This window comes from Oryx dammah, unplaced genomic scaffold (genome assembly GCF_014754425.2).
Source record: "Oryx dammah isolate SB20612 unplaced genomic scaffold, SCBI_Odam_1.1 HiC_scaffold_22, whole genome shotgun sequence".
Classification (NCBI taxonomy): Eukaryota; Metazoa; Chordata; class Mammalia; order Artiodactyla; family Bovidae; genus Oryx; species Oryx dammah.
In genome coordinates, this window is record NW_024070206.1 from 11,391,131 (window position 1) to 11,416,940 (window position 25,810).

The window sequence follows — 25,810 nt, forward strand, 5'->3', positions numbered from 1 at the left end:
CCACTGGAAAAAAATTTTTTTAACCATCATTAACCCAGTATGGCCCATATATAATCTTATATCATCTGGGAGGAGGGAATACAACTTACTTATAATTTCCTGGGTTCAAACATGTTCTCAACATAACCCACCTCCACCAAGAGTAATTAAAAATTAACCAAGAGATCTTCAGACACGGGTTCTTTACAATATGTTATAAACAATCGTAATTATGATGGTCTTTAGATCTACGCTAACACCAGGAGCACATATCACAGGTAACCACAAAGACGAAACTTTAAAACACTGTGACTCTTATCTACAGACGTAGTAAACATGATTCATTAAGCACCTCAGCAAATCTCCTTTCCACATGGGTTATTTATGTAATTACAGCACTCACACCAAAAGACTTAACTGTTCACTACACTGCTAAACTGAAACCCAGGCTGCCTCCTCACTGTGCGCTGTCTATACCATAACAGGTTTCATCTGCTATACTGGATGATAAAAGTAAGGCTTTCACTGAAAAGGAAACGTCTTCCTTTCAGAATCTGAGCTATTGATAAAGACTAGTCAAAGTAACCAAAGGTTTTTTTTTTCCAAAGGTTTTAAATATTCTTTTTGGCTCAGATCCAAACGATACTCCCGATCTCCACCCCTGGTTTAATCAACAATTTACCTCCGATTTCATCTATTTAAACATATTTCCTTACTCTCATCTAAGTTTATTACAAACCCATTACTTAACAAAGGCATCTTATAAAGATCACTGTCAACACCACCTTCAGGATATTCTCTTTCAACCAGCAGTCAAATTTTGGCATTCTTTTTTCATAAGGCTCAATTATAGTATACTGCTTATATCAACACCAAGAAACAGTAATCCAAGAAGAGAAACAGGTCACTGTGTTGATGGTATATTGGGCATCTGAACAGAAGATTGCACTAAAGACCTGCTAAGTTATCTGACCTGGGGATGTAAGAGTCATGATATTTAGTGACTGGGAATAAATTTAAGTGGATCATAACCTTCAACCCAGTCCAGTCGTGATTTAGAAGCACTGCCCGACCCCTGTCCCTTACATATGTTTGCAACGACAAACCTGACTCAGCGTCAGAGAATGCAGATCAAAACCCACCATAAATGAGATACCACATCGCATGCCCTTAGGAAGGCGAACATGGAAAAGACAGATAATAATGAGTATTCATGAAACTGTCAAGAAATCAGAAATTTCATACGCTGCTGCTAGAAATATCAAATGGTACAGCCACTTTGGAAAACAGTTTGGTAGTCTCTTAAAAAGTTACACATAGTTACTTTATGATCCAGAAATTCCACTCCTTGGTATTTGTAAGAGAAATGAAGATGTACATTCACACAAAAATCTGTACATGAATGTTCACAGTGGTATTATTCATAATACAGCCAAAACTCAGATGTCCATCAGCTGATGAACGAATAAACAAAACGCAATGTTTGGAATGTTACTCAGCCCTAAAAATAATGAAGTACAGATATGTGTCACACGAATGAAGCTTGAAAACATTAGGCTTAGTGAAAGGAGTCACAGAAGACCAAACTGGATGATTCCATTTACAAACACTCTTCTCAGTAGGCAAATCCATAGAGAGAAAAAGTAGATTAGTAGCTGGCTAGGGCTGGAGGGTACAGGAGGTTGGGAGGTAGCACATAAGGGGTGCAAGATTTCTTTCTAGGGTAATGAAAATGTTCTAAAACTGACTGTGGTGATAGTTGTAGCTCTGTGAATATACTAAAAATCACTGTACTGTACACTTCTAACGGGAGAATTATATGGTATACGAATTATCTCTATCTCAATAAAGCTCTTAACCTGAGTGTCCAGTGTTTAAGCAACACACACAGAACAGATCTTACTTTTGGAAGCAAAAGAGCAATGACACTTAAAAAGAATTCAAACATCTGCTCCATTTAAAGCTTGTAAAATGCCATTTCATAAAATCAAATTTTCATAAATGTAAGGTGACTGCTATGTCATGAGAGAAGTAGGGAAAAAAATCAGTATCATAGAAGAAGAAAACAAATGCAATTTAGTCCTAGCTTCTTATGTCTATAAAATGTAAGAATGGCTCTCCAAACCTATGTTTTCCTCATTTTAACTGAAAAGAGAAAAAATATGTTTATGTATATGTGTGTGACTGGGCCTGGGCTGGATTCCCCCATGTAAAGGCACTCTTTCCACAGAATCATATATATGCACTCACCCCAGTAACATCACCTCTAATAAAAGTCAACGTGACAATCTAAAACACGAAAATACATATCCTTTAGGTGACTGGTGCCCCCAAATTAGTAAGTGAAGAAAACGCCAATGGCCAGATTTAGTATATACTTGAATCTCCTTCTGGCTAATAAGACTCTTCTAAAGAATAATATACTTAATAAACAGTAAATTAAAAATAATTATTTTAAAATCTTAGTTAATAAAACAAAATTGGGATTTCTTTTACTCCAAGAAAATGTACCAGAAGATAATTTATTTATTGTTCAAGGCAAAAGTCTGAGTTTTCTATTAAAATCTATCCACAATATAGTGGTTTATCAAGTGATGACAAGTCTCATATTTGGGGAACTTTTCAAGCACCATTTGTACCAGAATAGAGATATTACATTATTTGACAATCCTAGAAATTAAATTATAGAAGATACCACATTTTTAAAGCCTAAATGTTTTAAATACTACCTCATATCTGGTAAGTTCATCATTACTGTCTGGCACAAAGTATATATTCAACACTGTAGCCCTCTGTCCATCGACTTCTAATTGTTACAAATAATCTAGAGACTTCTAGTCAAGATGGATACCCAGATACAAAACACATTAAAAGGCTAAAAACAACTATTAAAAATAAGTATCTTCCAAACCTATCATAAAATTCACATGGAAATCCAAGGGGCTGGCAATAGCCAAAAGAATCCTGAAAAATAACAAAGCTGGAGGGCTAACACTCACCCATTTCAAAACTCCCTACAAAGCTACAGCAATCAAGAGAGGGTAGTGCTGTCCCAAGGACAGATATATAGATCAATGAAATAAACTGATGACCCAGAAATAAATCTTTACCATTTAAGGTCAACTGAATTTTCAAGAAGAGTGTCAAGATAATTCAGTTCGGGGGAAAAAAACAGTCTTTTAAATAAATGGTCACTCAAACAACTGGTTCTCATGACAAACAAGAGTGGCACATAAAAAAAAGCACTCAGAATGGATCACAGACCTCAATGCAAGACCTAAAACTATAAAATGCTCAGAAGAAAACACAGGTGTAAATCTCCACAACCTTGGGTTAGACAGCAGTTTCTTAGACATGTCACAAAAAACACAAGCAACCAAAGAATAGACTACAACAAAATTTAAAACTTTTGCACTGCAAATCATTATGAAAAGAGTGAAAGATGAGACAAAGAATGGAAAAAAATATCTGCAAATCAAGTATCTGATACAGGACTGATACCCAGAATATACAAAGAACTCTCACAACAATAATAAAAAGACTAAAAAACCCAATTAAAAATGGGAAAAGATGGGAACAGACCTTCTCCAAAGAAGATACACAAATGGCCAAAATAGGATGGCTAAAATAAAAGACAGATAATAACAAGTGCTGATGAGTATATAGAGAAACTGAAGCCCTCCATGTACAATGCTGGTGGAAAGGTAAAACAGCACTGTCATTTACAAAATGAGTCTGGCAGTCCCTCAAGTAGACAGACATAAGAGTTATCTTTTGATTCAGGAATTCCACCCCTAGGTATACATTCAGGAAGATAGAAACATACATCTACATGAATATTCACAGCTGCATCATTCATAATATTAGCCAAAAAAAAGTATAGCAACAACCCGTGGATCCATTAACTGATGATGGATAAACATAAATCCCCAGTGGACAGCAGGGTCTAAAGACAGAAGGTACTTAAGATACCAGCACCAAACAGAAGGTGTACAGGACAGGAAGTGACACGGAAAGAGAAAATAAGGCAGGCTCTATGAGGGCTGCACTGGTTACCTGACCACAAATCAAGTGCTAGTAAAACAGTCTGACAGTTAATTCAGAAATGCATCTAAGAACAAAATTCTTGTCCATGGCACAGGCAAACATCAGAGAAATCTATGCAACAGGATTTAGGCCCTGAGCATACCTGGGGATTTTAACTCAATTTTCTCAAGGGACAAAATTCCTCTACCTTGTAAATATAAGAATTGGTTCTGAGATGTGTATCTCAGTGCATGCCAGACTAAGGCAGAACTGCCCTACAGGGAGAAACAATGACAAGGAGGAAAAAAAAAAACCTCTTGAGACAAATTTGCCAACAAATACTAAATAGATTATAAAGTATATGAGGAAATCCAGCACCACTTAAAAATAATAACAAAGCACAAATGACTAAAATTCCTTGTGGAAAAATCAGAAAATGCGAATAAAGATAATTCTATTTGTGTGCTAAGCAATGTCCTAAGAACTAAGTAATGAGAGTTAAATCCACTAACTTATAACTGCTTTTTAACTAACCTTAAAGACACTTAGGACTTTAAAAAATGTGAAAAATCTAAGTTAGAAATATAGGACTTCCCTAGTGGTCCAGGGGTTAAGAATCCACCATGTAATGCTGGGAACACTGTTGGATCCCTGGTCCAGGAAGATCCCACATGCCATGGGACAACAAAGCCTGTGTGCCACAGCTACTGAATCTGTGTTCAGAGCCCGGAAGCCAGACCTACTGAGCCTGTGTGCTGTGAAGCCCGCCCATCTAGAGCCTGCGCCCTGCAACGAGAGAAGCCGCCACAATGAGAAGCCTGCACACTGCAACTGGAGAGTAGCCCCCGCTCCCCACAATGAGAGAAAGCCAGCGTGCAGCAACAAAGACCCAGCACATCAAACAAATACATAAAGTTTTCTTTATTGAAAAGAAAAGTAAATGTTTTTGTTTTCTTTAAAGAAATATATTTAGGCTATCTAATTATAACTATCTTTCTCTTTCAAAAACAGTGTATGTTATAAATTAAAACCAAAATGGTTGAACATGAAACAATTAATGAAAAATACCTCAGGTTCAATTTGCAAAATGATATAGCAAATAAAACTCATTCAAAGAACAAAATAACCTTTATAAAACAGTTGTGAAGAATTTTTCATTTCTCAGTTAAGTCAAAAAGCTTTTACTTTTAGAATTTTCTTCCATAAAATCCTGAAGATTGGCTAAGACAAACTTTCAGAGGCTGATTTTTACATATTTTAAACATCAAAGGAACACAAATTTGGAGGTTTCACTCAGTATTTCCAAGAACTTGTGTATTTCTCTAAACATTTAACAAATTTGCTAATACAAACATAATTTCTTTAATACATAAGACATTTTTACAATTCTCCCACATCCATCTCAATTCCTTAAATAAGAAATAGAGCTTTCCGTATCTAAAATGTTTGGGTAAAATTACAACTCACCTTTATGTATGCACTTGGGTAGATCTTATGAACAGCGTCTCCAGGTGCACGGCCAGCCTCTCTGTCTAAGTAGTAGCTCTGTACAAAGACTGCATGGTCACTAAGGCACCTGACCCAGACATCACCTTCACCTTTACATTCCAACTGCACACCTTTGCCTATGTGCAACCTTAGGAAGAAAAAGCGAGTCACATTTCATTTTGATAGGTATTTAAAAATTTTAGTTCCGACTATACAGCACACCCAATACTGAAAATTTTTAAAGAATAAAGGACATTATATTTTCATTATATACCATAGCCAAAAGATAGAGAGCCACTGTTAAGATTTTTCTGTTTCTTTTTTTTTTAGTATCCTAGTCACATGTAATAATGATGACCATTCACATAATGCTTATTATGTGTCAAAACATTTAATATAAATTCTCATTTAACCTTCACGTTCAATTAAAATTAATTTTACAATTCAGTTAATCATATGAACCAAATTTTAAATGCTCAATAGCTATGTGCGGCCAGTAGTTACTCTACTGGACAACACAGGTAAACCACTTCCTTCGTCACAGAAAATTCTACTAGACGCACTGGCTTGGAGAGTACATAATTTGCCAAAGGCACACAAATAGTGGTAGAGTCAAGATTATCTGTTTATACACAAACGTATTTCCTTAAAGAGTTGACATCACACAATACATAAAATTGTGTAAGTTTTCCTGTAATATTTCATAAGTATTTACATTTGATTATATAAATTTTTTATATTTTAATGACTGTATAAAAACAAAGGTTTATTAAAATTTACTTAAGCATTTTTCTTTTTTTATCAGTTTTTCATTATAAATAACACTTGCAGAAACATGTCTTCATTTTATGTTATTTCCTTTCAGTAAATCTGTAGAAATACTATACAATCAGAGGAAACAAAAACTAGTTTTCAAACTGGGTTCCATAGGGTCCAGTTACTATTCAAAACATAGAAACCTCATGAACTTTTAAAAAGAGACTGCATTTTATCAAATAACAAACATCTACACTTAAAATGAAATGCTTACAAGTTCTAAATGTTTAAGATCATCTTTATTCCTTTATATTCAAAAACATAACTTACACTGAAAAATATAGCTTCAAATAGAAGTTCAGTTTTTAAAATGAACTAACTATACTGCAATACCTTGCTCTCTCAATGGCTTCTGTTCTGTGGACATTGGAGAGTTGACCCAAGCAAAAGCGATCTCCTCCAGAAGGGTCTACATATCCGTCGACAGTAACAATAGGACAGCTTGAAGGAACCTTAAATGTCTCTCCTACTTGAACATCCATCTCAAAGTAAGCAATGGAACACCAATACTCAGGAGCTACAGGAGACAAATGGGAGAAGACAGTCACTCATGTGAGAAAGGTACAAGGCTCTCACTTTCACTCCATATGACAAAGCTTTTCTTAAAGGCTAAGGGAAAGGGGAGAGCATCCAGAATTGACAATGCATTACAAAGTAAGCACGGCCAGGTCTTCTATTTTTCAGCTTATCACCTAGCATTCTTAAAGTTAAAAAAAATATCATTTTTAAAATCTGGAATTGTGTTCTTACTTCAAAGTTCCCAATCAACAGGGAATTTAAAGAATGGAAACAATTAGAATCACAAAATCTTTACCATGATGTTTCATCTGACTCCACATAATATTTTCTATGTAGTCTGAACTTTAAAAAAAAAAAACAAAACAACACACAGATTCTAATACATATTTCAGAGAAGTGTTCTTCAGTAAATCAATCTATGGTATATATTTATAGATCCAATGGCACCCCACTCCAGTACTCTTGCCTGGAAAATCCCATGGACGGAGGAGCCTGGTAGGCCGCAGTCCACGGGGTCGCGAAGAGTCAGACACGACTGAGCGACTTCACTTTGACTTTTCACTTTCATGCATTGGAGAAGGAAATGGCCTCCCACTCCAGTATTCTTGCCTAAAGAATCCCAGGGATGGGGGAGCCTGGCGGGCTGCCATCTATGGGGTCGCACAGAGTCAGACACGACTGAAGCGACTTAGCAGCAGCAGCAGCAAATGAGAGAAAGGACATAACTAAGTTAGACATTCAAGGCTAGAGAGTCAAAGTTAATTACACTCCAACTATATAGCTTCTGAGGGCAGGAATTTTCAACTGTCTCTCGGATGAAAGGTCATTTGTCCCATCTGTATTTTTGGTGAAGTCCATTCATAACTACTACAATTTTACCTTTGAGAATGTGTGTGGTGTATTCATTTAACAACAATAAATGATTTTAAATACTTTTAAGTGACTGGGGGGAAGGAAAGCCACTATCTGGTTTGGTATGTAAATATAGCTAACCAACTATTTCTAATTTTTGTTAGAATACAATTATTACATAGAGCCCACATACATGGAAATTATTTGATTTTCCTTTTTGAAATAACAAGTATTTATGGGGTACATGGGAACTGCTATAGGTACTACATACACAGCAGTGAACAAGGCAGCTATTGTTAGCTACTGTCCTGTTTTCATGGAGGTGCAGCAGACAAATAAGTGAATAAATTAGCAAGATAACTCAGGTAATGATAAACACTATGAAGAAAATTAAAAAGGGTATGGGACAGAAGAGTGGGAAGGTCCTTCAAACTAGACAGTAGGGGTACACCCTATCTGAAGAAGTCAGACCTGAAATACCGTGTATCTATGTGGAGATTGCAAATGTAAATATCAAGATGAAAGCAAATGCAAAAGTCTAAAGAGTAGAAAAGAGTCTGACACAAGGCAGGAAAATCCGGTGCCACTAACAAGAGGATTAAAGTTTTCTATGATAAACCAATTATTTACCTGCATATTACTGTGCCATTTATGAACTTTGGCTGAACTAGAATATGAAGCAATAAAACTTTCAACAATATGAAAAGATACTCAGAATGACAAAAAAAAAGCATTTTTAAACCTACCAAAAGATCTTAAAATGAAATATGATAAATGCTTAAAATGTATTAAAAACAAATTTTTATCAAGTCTATAAGTATCTAATTGCTTTTCAAAATGTTGTCAAGGAAAAAAGTACTACCCAATGAAGTATTAATAAAAAAGACCGCATGAAAATTGGGTGATTCAAGATCTGAATAATGCAAATGTTCTGCCATACAGAAGAACCAACTAGTCACAAACACTCCTTTAAATAGTTTTTATTATAATAACATGAAAACTAGCAATATATTAAAGTGTTTTCTTAAAAAGCTAGTTTTGAAATATTTATAAAGTGAAACTTTATAAATATTTATATAGTAAATATTTACTTTATAAGTAAAACTATTTATTAAAGGCATTATATTATGCTATAGACAAAGAAGCTTCATCAAACATTAACAGGTAGATATACTGGTTGAAGCTAAAACTAAAGAGGTAGTCTGCTGCTGCTGCTAAGTCGCTTCAGTCGTGTCTGACTCTGTGCGACCCCATAGACGGCAGCCCACCAGGCTCCCCTGTCCCTGGGATTCTCCAGGCAAGAACACTGGAGTGGGTTGCCATTTCCTTTCCCAATGCATGAAAGTGAAAAGTGAAAGTAAAGCCACTCAGTCGTGTCTGACCCTCAGCGACCCAGTGGACTGCAGCCTACCAGGCTCCTCCGTCCATGGGATTTTCCAGGCAACAGTACTGGAGTGGGGTGCCAGTGTCTTCTCCGAAAGAAGTAGTCTAAGACAACATAAAAATTACCCAATGTTTTGGCAGCAAAAAACGGTAACAGCACTTTAAAAAAATCTTTAAATAATCAGCTCGAAGAGTAAATTTTGTTACAAATAATATCCTGAAGTCATGAATGTTTTCAATGATACTTAAAAAAATGAGATCTAAGAACACGCCATTTCCTAGTTCATACTAAAGAACACTATTTCAAGTAAAGTGCCATAGCTAGCAGTCTTTTTCCCATGAGAGCCAACTGAGGGGGAAAAAGAGAGTTGTATTATCTTCATGTTTAAATAAGAAAAATATACTTTCATCATCATAAATTACAACATCTGCAACTACACTTAAACCTTACTTTATTATTTCCAAGTCACCAAAGGGATTTTTGTTTGCTTAATATTTCACACCATACATTTCCCAGTGGCTCAGCAGTAAAGAACCTGCCTGCCAGGTTTGAGATGTGGGTTTGATCCCTGGGTTGGGAAGATCCCCTGGAGAAGGGCATGGCAACCCAATCCAGTATTCTTGCCTGTAGAATCCCAGGAGCCTGGTGGGCTATGGTCCACGGGGTCGCAAAGAGATGGACAAAACTGAAGCAAGTGAGCTCAATACAACAATGACACCATACAATAAAGCTGCATTTTGGCAGTCGTGAGGATCAAATGAAACTAACATCAGAGCTGTACCACAGACCAGGGATAAAAACAACCATCTAATTAACAGGATTATTAAGGCCCAGGAAAGCAAGAGGAAAGGGGTTATCTGTGAGGAGGGAGGGTGCTAGAGGCAACCTAAAAGGCAATCCAGAGAATCTGGCGGTGTGGGGATATAAACTGCCATGGGAAAACATCTTCTGGTCCACTCTAAACCTACTATACAACCAGGAGGGAACATTCTTATTTTTAAAACAGGAGAAGGTAATAGGAAGCACGCATTAAGCCTTTCTAGATCTCTCGGTGCTCTTTTGCTCCAAGAACCAAATGCCATACAGGTGACGAGCCTGCAGCCTCTCAAAGCTAACAGCAACAGCAAGACAGAATTTACTCAGCTCCAAGAGAGCACTCTTAATGTCCCAACTCACCTGAAAGGGGGAGAGACTGTTAGCGTATGCTGATGTAGCTATTTTTAGTTTCTTGTTCCTTATATTAGTGAGGTTGAACTGGTCTCATGAAGTCTATGGGCTGCTCATCACTGACCAGGGGAAAGGTTTTGAAAGACTGACTTAACAACATGAATTTCTTTAACACTATATTAAAAACTCAGCTAAGTATTTTTTTGTAATGGGGAAATGTATTATAAAGCACCGCTTTATCAAAAAAATGTTGTTCAATTATAATAGAAATTATAAGTCTCCAAGGCATTATCTTTAATTTCTTGAACAAAAGTTATTCAAGGGAAAGTTAATCATTTGGTTAAAGAACCTAAGTGTCTCATTATGAATTTTACTTTTTGTTGTTTAGATCTGAATGAGATGTCCTGTGAAAATCTTTTATGAACACAAAAAATCACTCTCTTAAATGGTAGTTCCAGAGTACTAGAATACAACCTGAATCTGAACTGTGAATTCTGTATCCACGTATCAATGACCAAAACCACCTCAAGACACTGAGGAAAACTCTTCACTTTAATTTGCAATCAATATTTAATGAGTATTATCTCAGTTCCATAAAAAAGGAAAAGAGCATCAGTCAAAAGCAATTAGAAATGAAAGATCAGCTTTTTCCAAAAATATTCTTCAACTTAGCCATCAAAGTCAAAGGACATAACTCACCAAGCAGATGTCCTGTTTGAAACCCTTTACACCAAGGTAAAGACTAATACTAATTGGTCATTTCCCATTCTACTCATAAAACAGAAGCTTTAATGCCACTGCAGGGTACTACAGATGTGTATCCTAGTAACTAAGGAATGCTATTCCCTAATCACCAGGAGATGTTAAGTCTCAACATCAGTTCTACAATAAGAAAAATGAAGCAAATCCATCAAGAGCCCAAAGCAATTAATGAATCCAAAATTGAACCCAAATAACTAGCTCCATGCCACCGTTCCCGGCCCCACACCACCACTCCTCCAAAGCAGGCTCTGTTCAGAGCCCTCATTACCCTTCCTCCCTAGACTGCCTATCACTAAGCCCTAGGAACACGGAGACCCTCCAAGCTGCCGGGGCCACGCCCGATTCTCAGTGATGCTGCCTAAAACCAGCAAAATTCTCATTCTTAAGCCTCTAGATTTTCCTGGCTTCTCACAATATATTTATTAACACAAATTAAGATTCTGATACAATGATTCCATTTATGTAATTTCAAAAAGTGGCAAAACCAAACTACTAAACTGGATTGTCTAGGGATGCATTCATCATAAATGAAATACAAATCCATAAAAAGCAAGACAACAGTTACCTCCAGAGGAGGGGAGAAAAAGCCTTTGACTGAGGCAACAGGTAGGGTAGGGAGATTTCTGGTAGTGCTGCAATGTTTTAATTTTCAGTCTGGGTGCTGGTTACACAGGTGCTGGCTTCCACATTATTCATTAGACTGTATCTATACTGGTTTTACGTACTTCTCTGTTTATTACAGTTCTTAATTAAAAATGTTTATAGAAAGGCAAGACCCTTTGACTCACAAAAAAACATTTAAAATCACAAAAATGTGCAAATAAGATCGGAAATCCACTAAAAAGGATAATTCAGTAAATATATATGGTTAAAAACGTATATATGTAACTACTAAATCATTGCTGTTGTTCAGTCACTAAGTCGTGTCTGACTGTTCGTGACCCCGTGGACTATAGCACACCAAGCTCCCCCGTCCTCCACCATCTCCTGGAGTTTGCTCAACTAGTAAATACATATGTTTAAAAAATACTTCTGTCCCGCCAGCAACATTTTTCTCCAAATCAAAACAAACATTTGCCTCTAAAATCAGTAAAAGTTAATGAAAGTATCACATCTACTACTGGTAAGCTACAAATGGTTCTCATACTCTGATGTGATCACTAAAGCAACTTGGCCTTTTGACATAGAAATTCTTTAAATCTCCTAAACTGAAATATGAGACTAATTAAAGAATAAACAGCCTACCCTTAATGCTTTAACAGCTAGAAGTCAGAAACAACAAAAAAATAGATAACTGAACACTATTTAAGAAAATAATGTAGATCTATTTGAGGAACTATGAGTTACCCTTTAATTTGATCTTATAGTTACTATAATATTTTTTAAATCTTCACTGAAAATAAATATGGAAATATTTATGTATCAAATGATTATATAATAGGATTTCTACCCTAATAACAGGTAAGGGTATGAAAAGTAGGTGAAGGTATGAAAGAAACAAGACTGGCCAGTAGTTAATAACAGCTAAAACTGAGGAATGAGAATTTTCTATACTGGTATTTTGTATATGTTGAAATTCTTCATAATTTAACAAAACTTTTCTAACTGGGGAAAAACTAAGGTGATGAATTGAAATTATGTATCTGCATCTTTCTAAGCAAAGAAAAACAGATACCATAGGACAGAGGAAGAAAAACAAACCAAAATCCTATGTTTCTGTTAAGAAGCCTTCAGTATTTTATTTTCAAACTTTGTTTTATTATGTTTAAAGTTGAAATCTACTGAGTATTTAATCTACTATTTTGAACATAATTTAATGCAAATAGTTTCTAAATTCCAGTTAACCAGAGATTCCTGAACCTACCTAAGACAGATACAGTGAATTATTTTTCTGTTCCTCATCTACTTTAGATTCTCCCTGGCTTTTTAAGCTACAGTGTTACAGGTGTTCTGTTTTGAAACTTGGTTTCTTCCACTGCACATTTATGTATCAAATGTCTGTCTTAAAACCAGAATTTTGGTACTTTATATTTTAGCCAAAAACACGAATCTTGTCATTTCTTTCAGACAGTTTAAAAAAATCAAATATGGACAGTTTATGTGTGATTATATCCGTTACTCATAAACTGTTAATTAACTAATGCCATAATGAATATCGTATTTATCTGAAAAGTTATTCTGCAGTTATATTAAAATCTGTGTGCACATATGTCTCACTGTCATAAAGAAAAACTAACTGTAGGTAATTCATTTTGAAATACACTTACCAGGATGATTAGAAATAGGAGGCTGGAATGCAAGCTCATTGTGAACTGGTGGCCCTAAAGAAAAGACAGTAAAAAAAAAATCCCATTTTTATTTATTAAAAGTTTTCCAGTGCCAAAAATTTTAATAAACCTTTAAATATAACTATTATACCTTAGGAATTGTTTAGATCAAGTTTATACAATGTCTAAGAACTTAAAAACTTGGTTTATTTTAAAATTATAGTATGCAAATACTCTTGAATCACTTTTTTCTTGAATTGCTTTTATAGACATTTAATAGCCAACATTTTAATACCATATGCCAACTATTAATTTATAATAGCTATACATGCAAATAGCTTAAATATATGTAAACTTCAATGCAAATTAAATTATTCATGTAACATGTAATACAGTATATTTCATACTGTAAGATATAATTATAATCCAAACTGTTAGATCCATTTTAAAATAAGTGTTTATGTATATTAAATTCAGAATATTTACAAACTGGCAATAACTGAGAGATCATTATGTGTTAAGACATTGTGTTAAACGAATCACATGAATTAATACATTTACTTCTTACAGCATCCCTTGAGACATACACTACTATTAATTCCCTTAAGGCTTAGGGAGGTTAAATAACTAGCCAATGGTCACACAGGTAGTTAAGTATCCACACTCAACACCCTTAACAACTATGCTGGCCACGCAGCCAGTAAAAGTTACACTCTCATAAGGCAGGGAAATATAGTAACATAACTATAAAAAAGCAAGGTACAGTAACATATTCACAGTCTGATAGCTTCCTCCCCCCAAATTAACACATATACCAATTATATGACTGGAAAGAAAAATGTGACAAAATATTAGGAGTAGATATCTCTGGGTAGTAGAATTCTGGGTAATTTTTATTTTCTTATTTACTCCTCTGTGTTATTTTCCAAGTTTCCTTTGGTACTACTACTCTTATAATGGAGGAAAAGGGTTTAATATATATGAAAGATTAACACTCTTGATTTTATTAAGCCAAATGAACAATGTTCCTATTCTGCATGAAACTACAAGCTACGGTTGGTTATCAGTAGGGTACCCCAATCAAGCCTGCACAGAATAATGACAGATTCAACATCTGTGTGTCTATGGTATGCTGAACTCTACAGTGAGAGAAACCTTGAGATCGTGACTCTCAAGGAGTTTCAGTCCACTTAGGATGGATATACAGATACACATGAGATCTAAGAACATATACAAAACAAACAAATGAATGGCAATCAATGTGGTGTTAATGAAACATTGGCAAGGAAGAAATAAAAGTGTTTTGTAAATATCAATCCTCTAAAACAAAGGTATGATAACATAACTATGAAAAACTAAAAAGCACTAATCATGTAATGAAACTAAACTGTAAGATGAACAAAAGATGTAAAAACATTTTTTTAAAAAACAGAAAGAAAATAAACTTCAAAAAAGAAAAGGCCCTTACAACACAAACGAGAGCTTACAGTAATGTCCGGGATGGGGCGGCATAGGCGGGTGGTGCTGAAGGTGGCCGTTTTGGTGGTGAGGCAAATTAGGTGTGTATGGTGCAGTCCTACTTCCAGTCCAGGTGGTAGTGCTGTCTAAAAATTAAGGCCCACATGGATTAATTTGCTTTTATAAAGTCTGCCTATTTTTTCTCAACTACTTAAAAGATTTTAAAAAGCATGTACATACTATGATGATAAGTAGCTGGCTGACCAGTAAATCCATTCTGCTGCTGTCCTGGCTGAGGCCCTGAAGCTATCTGCAACAATCCTTCACTATGGCTGCCTGCCAGTATACTGGCGGGCTGACCTAGAGGAACAAGAAGACATTAACATGGTACATTTATAGATGCAATCCTATGGCTTTATACAGTAAAGGAAGGATTTTACACCTAAAGTCACAACTATAAAGATGAGCAAAGAGTGGAAGTCACCCATGGCCTACCAAATAAAAAACCCTGCAGCCATCTATAAAAGCAAATCTTAACTTGAAGAAGTTCAAAATTATTCTAATATCTAGCTAATTTTAGTGGCCCATTCTTCACAAATATTCTCCAAATGCCAGCAAAACCCCAGTACAGGTCTAGCCTATCTTAATAACTTCTTCAGAAGTACATTAGCTCACCCACAGCCACTCCATCTAGCTTTTGCATCTTTCTGTTAGGATTCCAAAAGTCCAGGCTCAAGGAAATGTTGAAAATTGGAAAGTTCATTATTATCAGCAATGGTACTAGTAATAGCAGAATGCGAAAGTTCAATAAAAAAGCAGAGCAGGCAAGTATTTTAAATGGAATGTAATGGGTAAGGTGAGAAAGTTAAGAGGGAAAAAGGTAAGCTCCACTGTCCGGTCAACGCAGCATCTTGTGAGTTTTAATAAATACACCAAAAAAAAAAAAAAAATCAGTCTATTGTGAAATTTTCTCATGTACATTTAAATATCAAGAATTGCCTCTAAGAACACTATCATATTCCTGGATTTACAAGAAATTAGTTGCCCTCTCTGTATGTAACAGGAGAACTATTCTATTCAAAACCATTCTATGAAATTGCTTACATTTTTAAAGCTTTATCTTTTGCGTGGAAAAAGCTAAATTTTTTCAAGCAAGTTATTAAGTCAACTGTGCCTCTCACTTGGAAAGCACTAAAATTCCATAATTATTGTTACTGGCATTACCTTAACCTTTTCTCATCCCTATGGGAGTATAATCAGATAGAAGGGAGTAAATGACACCACTGCCCAAATATGCAACGAACAGCTCCAAGTATCAAGAAAAAAGAAAACTTTTCTTCCTGCTACAAATCAGATTTCTGTAAGGCGAAGATTATATAATTAAAAGCTAAAGAGACTATTTCAATACTCCCTAAACTATTTATTTTTAAAGATGATATTTTCAGCAACCTCCCCTCCTACTCATCCCCCTCAAATTTTTACAGGTTATCTTTAAAGGTTAATTGCATATTTGCTCTTGTTTTTAACAACTGTACATGTTATATACTCTTAGCTATCTTACAAAAATTGTCACTATACAGGGGAAATTGAACTATTTAATTTAGAAAGAATCCCTGAAGATATTCAGGTTCCAACTGAACATAACGCCCACTACAGTTATCTATACTGAATACTTTCATTACACAATTCCAAGAACATAAAATGAAATTAAACAACTCATGAAGTCTATCAATTCCTCTATTTTAGTCATTTCCTTTTTCTAATTCTATCAATATATTTTTTAAGATCTAAGGAAACATTCTGCAACAAATTCTAAAACTTACAGTTAATTACTACTTATTGTGAAAATACATCCAAAAAACACCAAGACAAAATTACCCATATTTCATTCATACCACTTTTCTGATCTTGACTAGGACTTGGTCCCAGGGAACATTAATGGTTAAAATGAAGTTGCATGAGCAATCATCAACAAAGGCATGCCAATTCAATCCTCAGATAGTATCAACAGAGGTAAGGGGCATTAATCTATGCTCAAGTGGCTATAATGTACCTTCTTTTATTTTCCTTCCCTACCTACTGGTTTATCAACTATATTCCCAAACTGGTTAATACAGAGATAACAGAAGCACCAAGTCATTAAAGGTTCAGGCTCTAAAGTATGTGTTTAACCTATATGGTCCAACCTATTTGGAATATGCTGTCTGTATGAAGACTGTCATCTTGTGTAGGAAATACAAAGGATATTATTTGAAAAGGTAAAATAAATTAAAGTGGGGGAAATTTGGTGTACTTTATCTGAAATTCAACTGTAGAAATAAATCCTCCATTTGTTCTAAAGATCAAATTTCTATGTTGAACTTGATCTGATATTAAAATAATAGAATATGTTTCCTTTGATATCAACATACAAAGTATCAGTCCAGATGCATCAATAATTTACTGCTGTTGTGGGCTGAGATACAATCTCCTTAGCACCGACGTACAAATAACACAGTAATACAAATGCCAAGACCCTGTTCTGTGATTAATTAAAAAAAAAAGGAACGATGCAGGGTGGGGATGTGTTGGGAGACTGGGACTTACATACATGCCCTGCAACGCGTAAAGCTGCTAACTAGCGAGAACCCACTGTGCAGCGCAGGACCTCTACTCAGCGCTCTGTGGTGACTTCAATGGGAAGCAAATCCAAGGAAAAAGACAGACACACGTGTGGCTGACTCACTGTGCTATACAGCAGAAACTGACACAGCGCCGTAAAGCAACTATACCTGCTTTTTTTTTAAAAAAAAAAAAAGGCCACTCCACTGTCCAACATAAGGTCATTATTGCCTTGACCAGGCCCCAAGAAAAGCTGACCCTAATAGCCCTCTGCTTCCATGACACGGCAGAGAAGGCAGTACCTCTAAACTGGAAAGAACCTTTTCAAAATACCCTTCTTGTTAGGAAAAAAAGATACATATAATTTAGCTTTATTTCAAAACTGACCAGAACACTTAACATCTATCTTGAGGGTCATATGTTACAAATAAATTTGTCAAGGTCCTTTTTTCTAATAAGCTTGTACAACTGGAAACTGAAATAACGATTATAAAGTAATCTGCCAGATAAAGCAAAATAAAAACACTGATTAGAGGAAAGTTTGCAATTCCATTAATACAGATTTCTATAAACATCTTGGTTCAAAACTATTTGTTCTCTACTTAAACATTTCTCTAAAATTTATGTGAAAGCTCAATAGACTTCTTCTGCATGTAATAAAGTACAAATTAGACCACTAATTTAAAGCATTACTTAAATTCCAAGGGACTATACATCAACATAAGATGGTTTATGTTCTGTTACATTAAGATACATTTAAACTTTTTAAAATCACAAATATCTTTTTTTTTCCAGGACAACGCAAAAACCTATCTGATGCTTGTTAACCCATGAAAGATAACCACAGTACTTTTAATATTCACTTACTCGGAGGTCCCCTCCAAGTGACTACCTCTAAATATTCAACTGTTAGGAAAATTCATCTTGCTGACTATATCTAACTCTACAACTCACTTGTGGAAGCCACAGGAATGTTGGGGAAATTGGTGGTGCTGGTAGCATTAGACTCAGATGGAGCTAAGAGAGCTGGGGTGCTGTATGTCTCCGTCGATGCACGATTACTTGGTGGATGCTGGATGGTTTGAATTGAATGCCCTTCAGTGGATAATGACGGCTGTCCCTCATACTCATGAACATATTCATCCTTCACCAACATACTTGGTGGAGCTACACAGAAAAACAAACATATTTTAAAATCTTATACGCTTTTATTCCCAGGAAAAAAATATCTTGTAAGTAACATTAACAACACCTAAAGTCAACTAGAGTGTAACTCAGAATTTTCTCATACTACTTTAAAAGCATTCTACTTTATCAGTGAAAGCTATTTATTTAGAGATAGTGGCATCAGATCAATCTGATTAACTCCCTGAAATCTGAAGGCGACTAAATTACAACCACCTCCAGCTATGGTCCTGAAAAGGTATTTCTGAGCTTCCCAATTAATAATCTAAAGGTAATAATCACCTTAAATATATAACATAGGCAAAAATCAAGTGGCTGGAAAAAGTGTTTACCTCACTAAGAAGACCAAATTGGAGATCGACTAATTAATTTTTTTCCTCTTTTTGCTAATTTCACAGTGTAAAAATATGAGTGGGATCTGAGAGCTATCTAATGCCAGGATCCAGCATTATTAAGTAATGTATTCTTTAAAAGTGAAGTATACTAAATGTCCCCTAAAAAATTAGAAGGACCAGAAAAATCTCAAATGGTAAGTCAAACTGAAATTTCCTTCTAGAAACCCAATCCAAATAATGATGCTTGATAAATATGTAGTGTGAAAAAACTCAATAAACAACATCTTTCTCCTGCATGGTTATAGCTTAATGTAACCCTGTAAACTGACCCTACTTGATACAACAACTTTTTCTTGAACAAACCAGGAATAGTTAGTCGGCTTTACTGTGAGGAAAAAAAGAAAATTGAAATCGCGTTTACAGTATCAGTGGCCCTGCCCAGAATGGTCCCACTTCCTTTTAGGTAATAGTTTTGGGGTTTGCTTTTTATCTTTAGCAAGCAATCCTTTACTGCACCTGAACTAACACTACCCTAGAATTTTACAATCTACTGAACTCTTAACACTAGGTTCTGTTCTTAGAGCAGTCAACAGTCCACAAAAAGTCATTCTCTTTTCCATTAAGAATCAGCATGTAATGCTCCTTATCTTTCTCTATGTCAATCTTTGAAAAAATCTATTACACATAAATATTAATTCATTACATGGCTATTTTTATTAAATTAGAACATTTCAAAGAGGTAAGAATAATCTATTGTTCAGATGTCAACATATAATCTCTTAAAGGACTTTGTCATGCATCATAATGAAGACATTGATATTTTTAAGACCCATATATTCCACTCCAAAGGGTTTCTCTTTAGAAAATTATATGGAAACAAAAAGACAACCAAAAGGAGCTTAACATATCATTGTATGTCAGTTTAAGGAAAAAAAGAGTGGCTCTAACCATTCATCACTAATGTTGGCCAAATTATAAAAACAAAGAAAAACTCATGTGGATATGACTGTATTTATTCAATTTTTTAAAAATTACACTTGTCAACAAAGTCCTATAGTTTTCTCCATAAGATTCTAATATCTCTATTTAATTTTTGGAAACTTTACGGCTTTTGTTGTTTACAGTGATTAGAATCTTTCTATCAAGATATTGGTATCGCTCGTACCTAAGGAGAAAGTTACTAATTTGAAGACACAACACAGCTGGTCAACTCGATATTCATTGCTTCTGCTTTCCAACTGCCATTTTGGCTCACTGTGTAATCGTAACACTTGAATTACGGGAATTCCCTGATGGTCCACTGGTTGGGACTAGGTGCTCTCACTGCCATAGCCCAGGTTCAATTCCTGGTTGAGGAACTAAGAGCCTGCAAGCCACACAGCGCAGCCAAAAAAAAAAAAAACGATCTGTAAAATAATTGAACTCTGCTTTTAAAAAGTTATCTCATAACTTTTTCTTGCCTAACACATTGACTAAACCTTCCCAAGTGTAAGCTTGGGACTTCTACCAGTCTACGTGTCTCTCTAGTCAAGTAATTTAAAACAAGTTTCTTAGGTAAAACTGGGTATCATCAAGGAGAGATGTCTGTAATACATTTTTTCCAAGAGCAAAAAAGTTGGTTAAAAAACACTGCTGTACACTATAATCATACTCACGTTTCAAACAATCATATACTCTAAGGGAAAAAGCAAGGTCCAGAACAGCGTACAATATGCTGTTTGTGTAAGAAAAGAGGGAAATAATACATGTATTTTTGCGCAAAGAAACCCTGGAAGGAAACACCAGAAACTAATAAAAGTGATTACCTGAGGTAGGGGGGAATGGGGACAGGGGTGGGAGCACTTCTTTTCACTGTATACCTTTTTATAGTATTTTGATTTTATGGACCATGTATTGCCTATTCAAAAAAATAAAATTAAAAAAACATATAGTATATATTTTTAAAGTCCAGGAAACAGACATCAAACTACTAAGTATTTCTCTTTATGGACTAGCAGTCAACAAATTAATTCATTGAAAAAAATATTTATTGAGCACCTATGTTCCAGGTACTGTTCTAATACTTGGGATACATCAGTAAACAAAAGAAAGCTTACTGCCTTAGCAGGGCTTACAGTCTTTTATGATACTTAGGTATTTAAATGTTCAAATAGTGAGCCCCTTCCAGCTGCCTTAATCTTGGGCAAGTCCCCTGACCTCTCCAGGAACCAGTTTCTTTGTATCTGATAAAATGTGGATAATGCCACCTACCATGTAGGAGTATTATGAAAATGATGACACAATATCTGTAGATCATTTTGACACAGAATAAGTACCTAGCAAGTGTTAGCTATTATGATTTAACCATATTTTTAGAGCAGTCATACACGTATATAGATTGTAAAATGCTCTATGAGGAGTAGAGAACTCACAGCGGACAGAAGAGCTGAAGACACTGAGCTCATCCTAGGTCTCTGCTCTTTAACACTACTAGCAAGCAGGGCACAGCCTGTCTGATGGTACTGCCACTGTCTTATTTACCTTTTCTTTCCTCCATTAGAGTATGTGCTTCCTCGAGTGGAAAAAACATACCTTATTTATTCTATCGTCCCTGGAACCTAACACAGTACCAGGCAATACATGCTCATTAAATATTTGTTAAAATCAATACACAAGTGGATGTGGTCATGGAAAGTTTCATAAAAGAGAGGAGACAGGCTGGAAATAATTACCACCAAGATCCCAACTCAAAAGTGAAGGAATTATCCCATTTGCTTAACTTTTAGCTACCTGGCCTCATATACTTTGTCCAAATCTAAAAGGACCTTGTGAGAAACACCTGTCGTTTTCTGAGGAAAGAAGCCACTGAGGCCAGCCTTTTTTTTATAGACAGCCACCACTAGGGGGATCCATAAGGCTGAATACAGGGCTAGAGCAACTGAAAAGGGGCTATCAACCCCCACAAGTCCATCAATGACAAGCACTCATAACAGCAATAGTTTAGGACAGGAAGCAGTGTAATGAGTCTTCAGAATTAGATCGCATCACAACCGCTCCCTAGGGGGATTCTAATACAGTTATCACCACTAACACCCACTGAGTTAAAAGCTTTCATTCTCCAAAAATGCAGATGGAGAATAGTGAATATCTAAAGGGTGTTTACTTTCAAAAAGAGGTGACATGATATCAACGTCTGGGTGATGAATAAGCTGGGCTTTACCCAATTAATCTTAAAGCTACCCTTTCAGACCACAACAGCTTCCATTATTAACCCACTGTTCTCAGAAACCAACTGACCCTCAACAAATACCAAAAGACACTAGTCTTCCTTTATTATTATTGACATGGAAGAGAAGTGGAGAATAAAAACAAGTAGCCTTTCATGTTCTTCCCAAATTTTAAGGTCAGATGATATTTCTAGGATTCTGTAGCAAAAGTGCTGCTGAACCACTAATTCCCCTTCAGGACAATGGCACACCTTTCTAAGGTGATAGTATTGGTTTAGTTGCTCAGTGGTGTCTGACTATTTGCGACCCCAGGCTGTAGCCCACCAGGCCCCTCTGTCCATGGTATCTTCCAGACAAGAACACTGGAGTGGTTTGCCATTTCCTCCTCCAGAGGATCTTCCTGACCCAGGGTTCAAACCCAGGTCTCACATTCCAGGCAGATTCTTTACCATCTGAGCCACCAGGGAAGCCTTGTAAGGTGACAGTGGCTTTTTATCAGTTTCTGTTCAAAGTAACTAGTTCTTACAGAAATTTTAGCTCATTAACATGTTCCAAGAAACAGAGCTAAAGTTTTAACAGATCTCTGTTCTCAAATACTACACAAAAAATAAAAAAACACACTCCTGTGTGTTTCATTTTCCTATCTCAAAACTTTCTCCTTTTAAAAATAGGCTTAGAACATCTGTGATTACCATATACTTTAAAGTTGCCTTGTTTTATTTACTCAAAATATAACAAGACTGAAAAAAATTAATATAGTATACAGTTTTAAGTCATTCACAAAATTATCAATCATAAAAATAAGTTTGGCTGAAATAAAGAAAATTGAGAATTTGGGTGTTTTTAAACTATGTTACACATGATTCTAAATTATCAAACAGGTTATTTATAACTACTGAAACTGGTTCTGTGAGATTTTACTTCTAAAATAGCCAGTTTTTACCAATTCAAAAGTTACTCTTTCTGTGTATGTTTTACGTTCCCCATCACATTTTTTAGACTACTTGCAATCATAAATAGCAGTTCAAAGAGTCAATAGCCTACTAAATCCAGTTTTAAATGCTGATGCATGCCCCCACCCCTGCAAAATGTACATTTTCAAAGCAGTAAGTACTTTCCTTGTAAATGTTACCAGCACCCACCCATACAGACTAGTTCTAGGTCAATAAAAAATAAAGGGCTTGGGATAAAAGAAGAAAGTTAAAAGAAAGGGATTACCTACCATTACTCTGCAGTGTTAATCCTGAGAGATCTTAAATTTTTAAAGGGGAAAAAAAAATAAAATATTAATCATTATAATGAAAATAATTTCCACCATATTAAAAATTACAGAATATAAATTTAAGCCAGGGATTCAAAATTTCCATGAACCATTTCAATTCAAGAATAGTAGTATAAATGCTATCTAACAATGCAAAAGTGCTTTCCATCTTATTTTTCAATAAGTGTTCTACGCAGGAAAAATACCTAGTATGTACACTTAGTTTTAGTAGTCAAAATATAAGCTTTCTCAGAATTCAAATTTAAATACACATATTTCATTAAAAATGTCTGATTTTTAAAATCAGTCGAAATCCTGGGCTATCTCCAAATTTACAATTTAACTTAGAAAAATTAAAACACTATTGATATCTTTTCCCTTTATGCTTCTAAGCATAAAAGTAAAGTCTACTTACCAATTCCAGGTGATACAACTCGTTCATAGTGATATGGATTCACACAAACACTATCACATTTTAAGTCAAATGCATACTGACAATATTTAACATGTTTTAGTTCATTTTTGTGAAGGTCAGGCCATCTCCAGAGACGGGCATAGATCACATGAGGAAATCCCTTCCGACCAGCCACCTAAGAAAAGTAAATAACCATTTAATGAGCATCAATTATGCATCACACATTATACAAGGCACTTGATACATTCTCATTTAATCCTTGCAATCCTACAAAGTCAGTATTAAAATTCCTATTTCTTAAATGAGAAAACTAAAGCTCAAAATAACTTAATTGGACAAGGTCACAAAGTAGTAAACTTAAGTATGATTTCAAGGCTTAGGCTCAGGTTTTAAAAATACACAAAAAAGTATGCATTTAATGAAGAAACAATACCTAAAATCTAGAAATGAAAAATTTTAAACCTAACAATATGTTTTCTATATGTTTCTTTAAAAATATCAAACACATGAGATTATGTAATTCTACATGAAAAATCTGATCCCGGAAAACAAAAGGTAAAGACTTGTAAATTTAAGTTAACTCCATAAGTTTTAGAAATATTGTTGAATTCTTCTGGATTGTTTTTCACATAAAAGTACCAGACATACAATACCAAATTTCTAAATTATAAAAAAAGAAAGAAAGAAAGAAAGCTGAGTTGTACATATAATACCAAAAAAGAAAAAAAGGCTACAAGGATGAATACCAAACGGCTAAAGATGTAGGTTTTCTTCTGATTTTTATTTTCCAAATTTCCTATACTGAACATTTTTTTTTAGTCAAAACATTTTTTAAAACTTTTAAGCTATACCTCTATTGAAAGAAGATACATCCTTCCATTTATTTCCATATAGTGTATCAGTACAGGATCCTGTATTGATAATATCTGTACTATAGGACGTACTACAGTATCTAAAGAGATGGAGCAAGCATGAAATTTCCATAGTAACTTAAGAGGAAACAAAGATTTGTAAAAACCTGCCATTACAGAGTACAGAAGAAACCCTGGAACAAGACTAACCTGAAGCCTTCCGTCCAATGTCCTCTGTATGGTAACACACTTGCTAGGGTGAGCTCCATTTGTAGTTATAGCTGTTATTAAAGAATCCAATTCATCTTTTTTCTCCTTCAGCTTTTTAACCAAACTTTCAATTGCTCTTTTGGCAAATGTTTCACTCTCTCCACCTTGTCTATGGCACATCAAACTATGTACAATGCTCAGACAGGCATCATTACTTGTTGGTGTATTCGTAATAGACATATTGTCCATTTGTTAAAGTTATTTCTTTTAAATCAAATATGTCTCCAATTTCCGGAGCAATTTTGATCTTTTGGAGGCAGCGAAAAACAACAGTTAACGTTGCAAGGAAAATTGTTAGACATGTAGTATTCAGGATAATCTAAAAAAAAAGAGAGAGAGAGAGACAGATATCAGAACACATTTCATAAAGCAGATTCAATTACTTTGGAAAAGATGGAATTGCTTCAGTTAAAGTCAAAGACTCAATGCACATAATTAAATGTAGTGCTTAGAGTTTTAAATGACTTAATTAAAATGTTGCCGTTTTTGACATTCCCAAAATATTAAAGTTAGACCTTATTATTATAGAGGCATGTTCAATCAAGTCTTGTTGACTGTACTAGTCACCCTAAAGTAAAATCTTAACAGAATCTTTAAAATGGATTACTTCTGAAGAGCAGCACTTTATTCTTGATTAACAACTAACTAAAGGTAAAAGTCAACCACTAATACACATGGAAAATTCGCCATCACCTGGCACCAAATGCTGTTTATCCATCAGCAACAGCCATCTTTGTTATGAGAGACCACCGATAACAATAAAAAGATGAATAATTTTTAAATGGGCAAAGGATTCTAATACTCATTTCTCCAAAGAAGAATGGCCAATAAGGACATGAGAGATACTCAATATCATTAATTACTGAACTGCAAATCAAAACTACAAAGAGATACCACTTAACATTCACCAGAGGGATCAATCTAAAGGACAGACAAAAAGCATTCGTGAGAAAATGGAACCCTCATAC

General features: G+C 35.1%; 1 protein-coding gene across 1 annotated transcript in view; it reads right to left on the reverse strand.

Annotated features, from left to right (window-relative positions):
- The window catches only part of SMAD4 (SMAD family member 4), a 36,557-nt gene extending 11,396 nt beyond the window's left edge, over positions 1–25,161 (reverse strand). The window contains exons 1-9 of the mRNA XM_040264457.1: positions 24,783–25,161; positions 23,722–23,896; positions 23,268–23,297; positions 18,274–18,486; positions 14,959–15,078; positions 14,748–14,864; positions 13,261–13,314; positions 6,643–6,826; positions 5,473–5,641 (exon numbers count right to left, since the gene is read on the reverse strand). Coding sequence (XP_040120391.1) covers positions 5,473–5,641; positions 6,643–6,826; positions 13,261–13,314; positions 14,748–14,864; positions 14,959–15,078; positions 18,274–18,486; positions 23,268–23,297; positions 23,722–23,896; positions 24,783–25,031 — 1,311 coding nt within the window. The 5' untranslated portion in view covers positions 25,032–25,161. The remainder of the gene's footprint in view (positions 1–5,472; positions 5,642–6,642; positions 6,827–13,260; positions 13,315–14,747; positions 14,865–14,958; positions 15,079–18,273; positions 18,487–23,267; positions 23,298–23,721; positions 23,897–24,782) is intronic.
- Between the last annotated feature and the right edge of the window lie 649 nt (positions 25,162–25,810).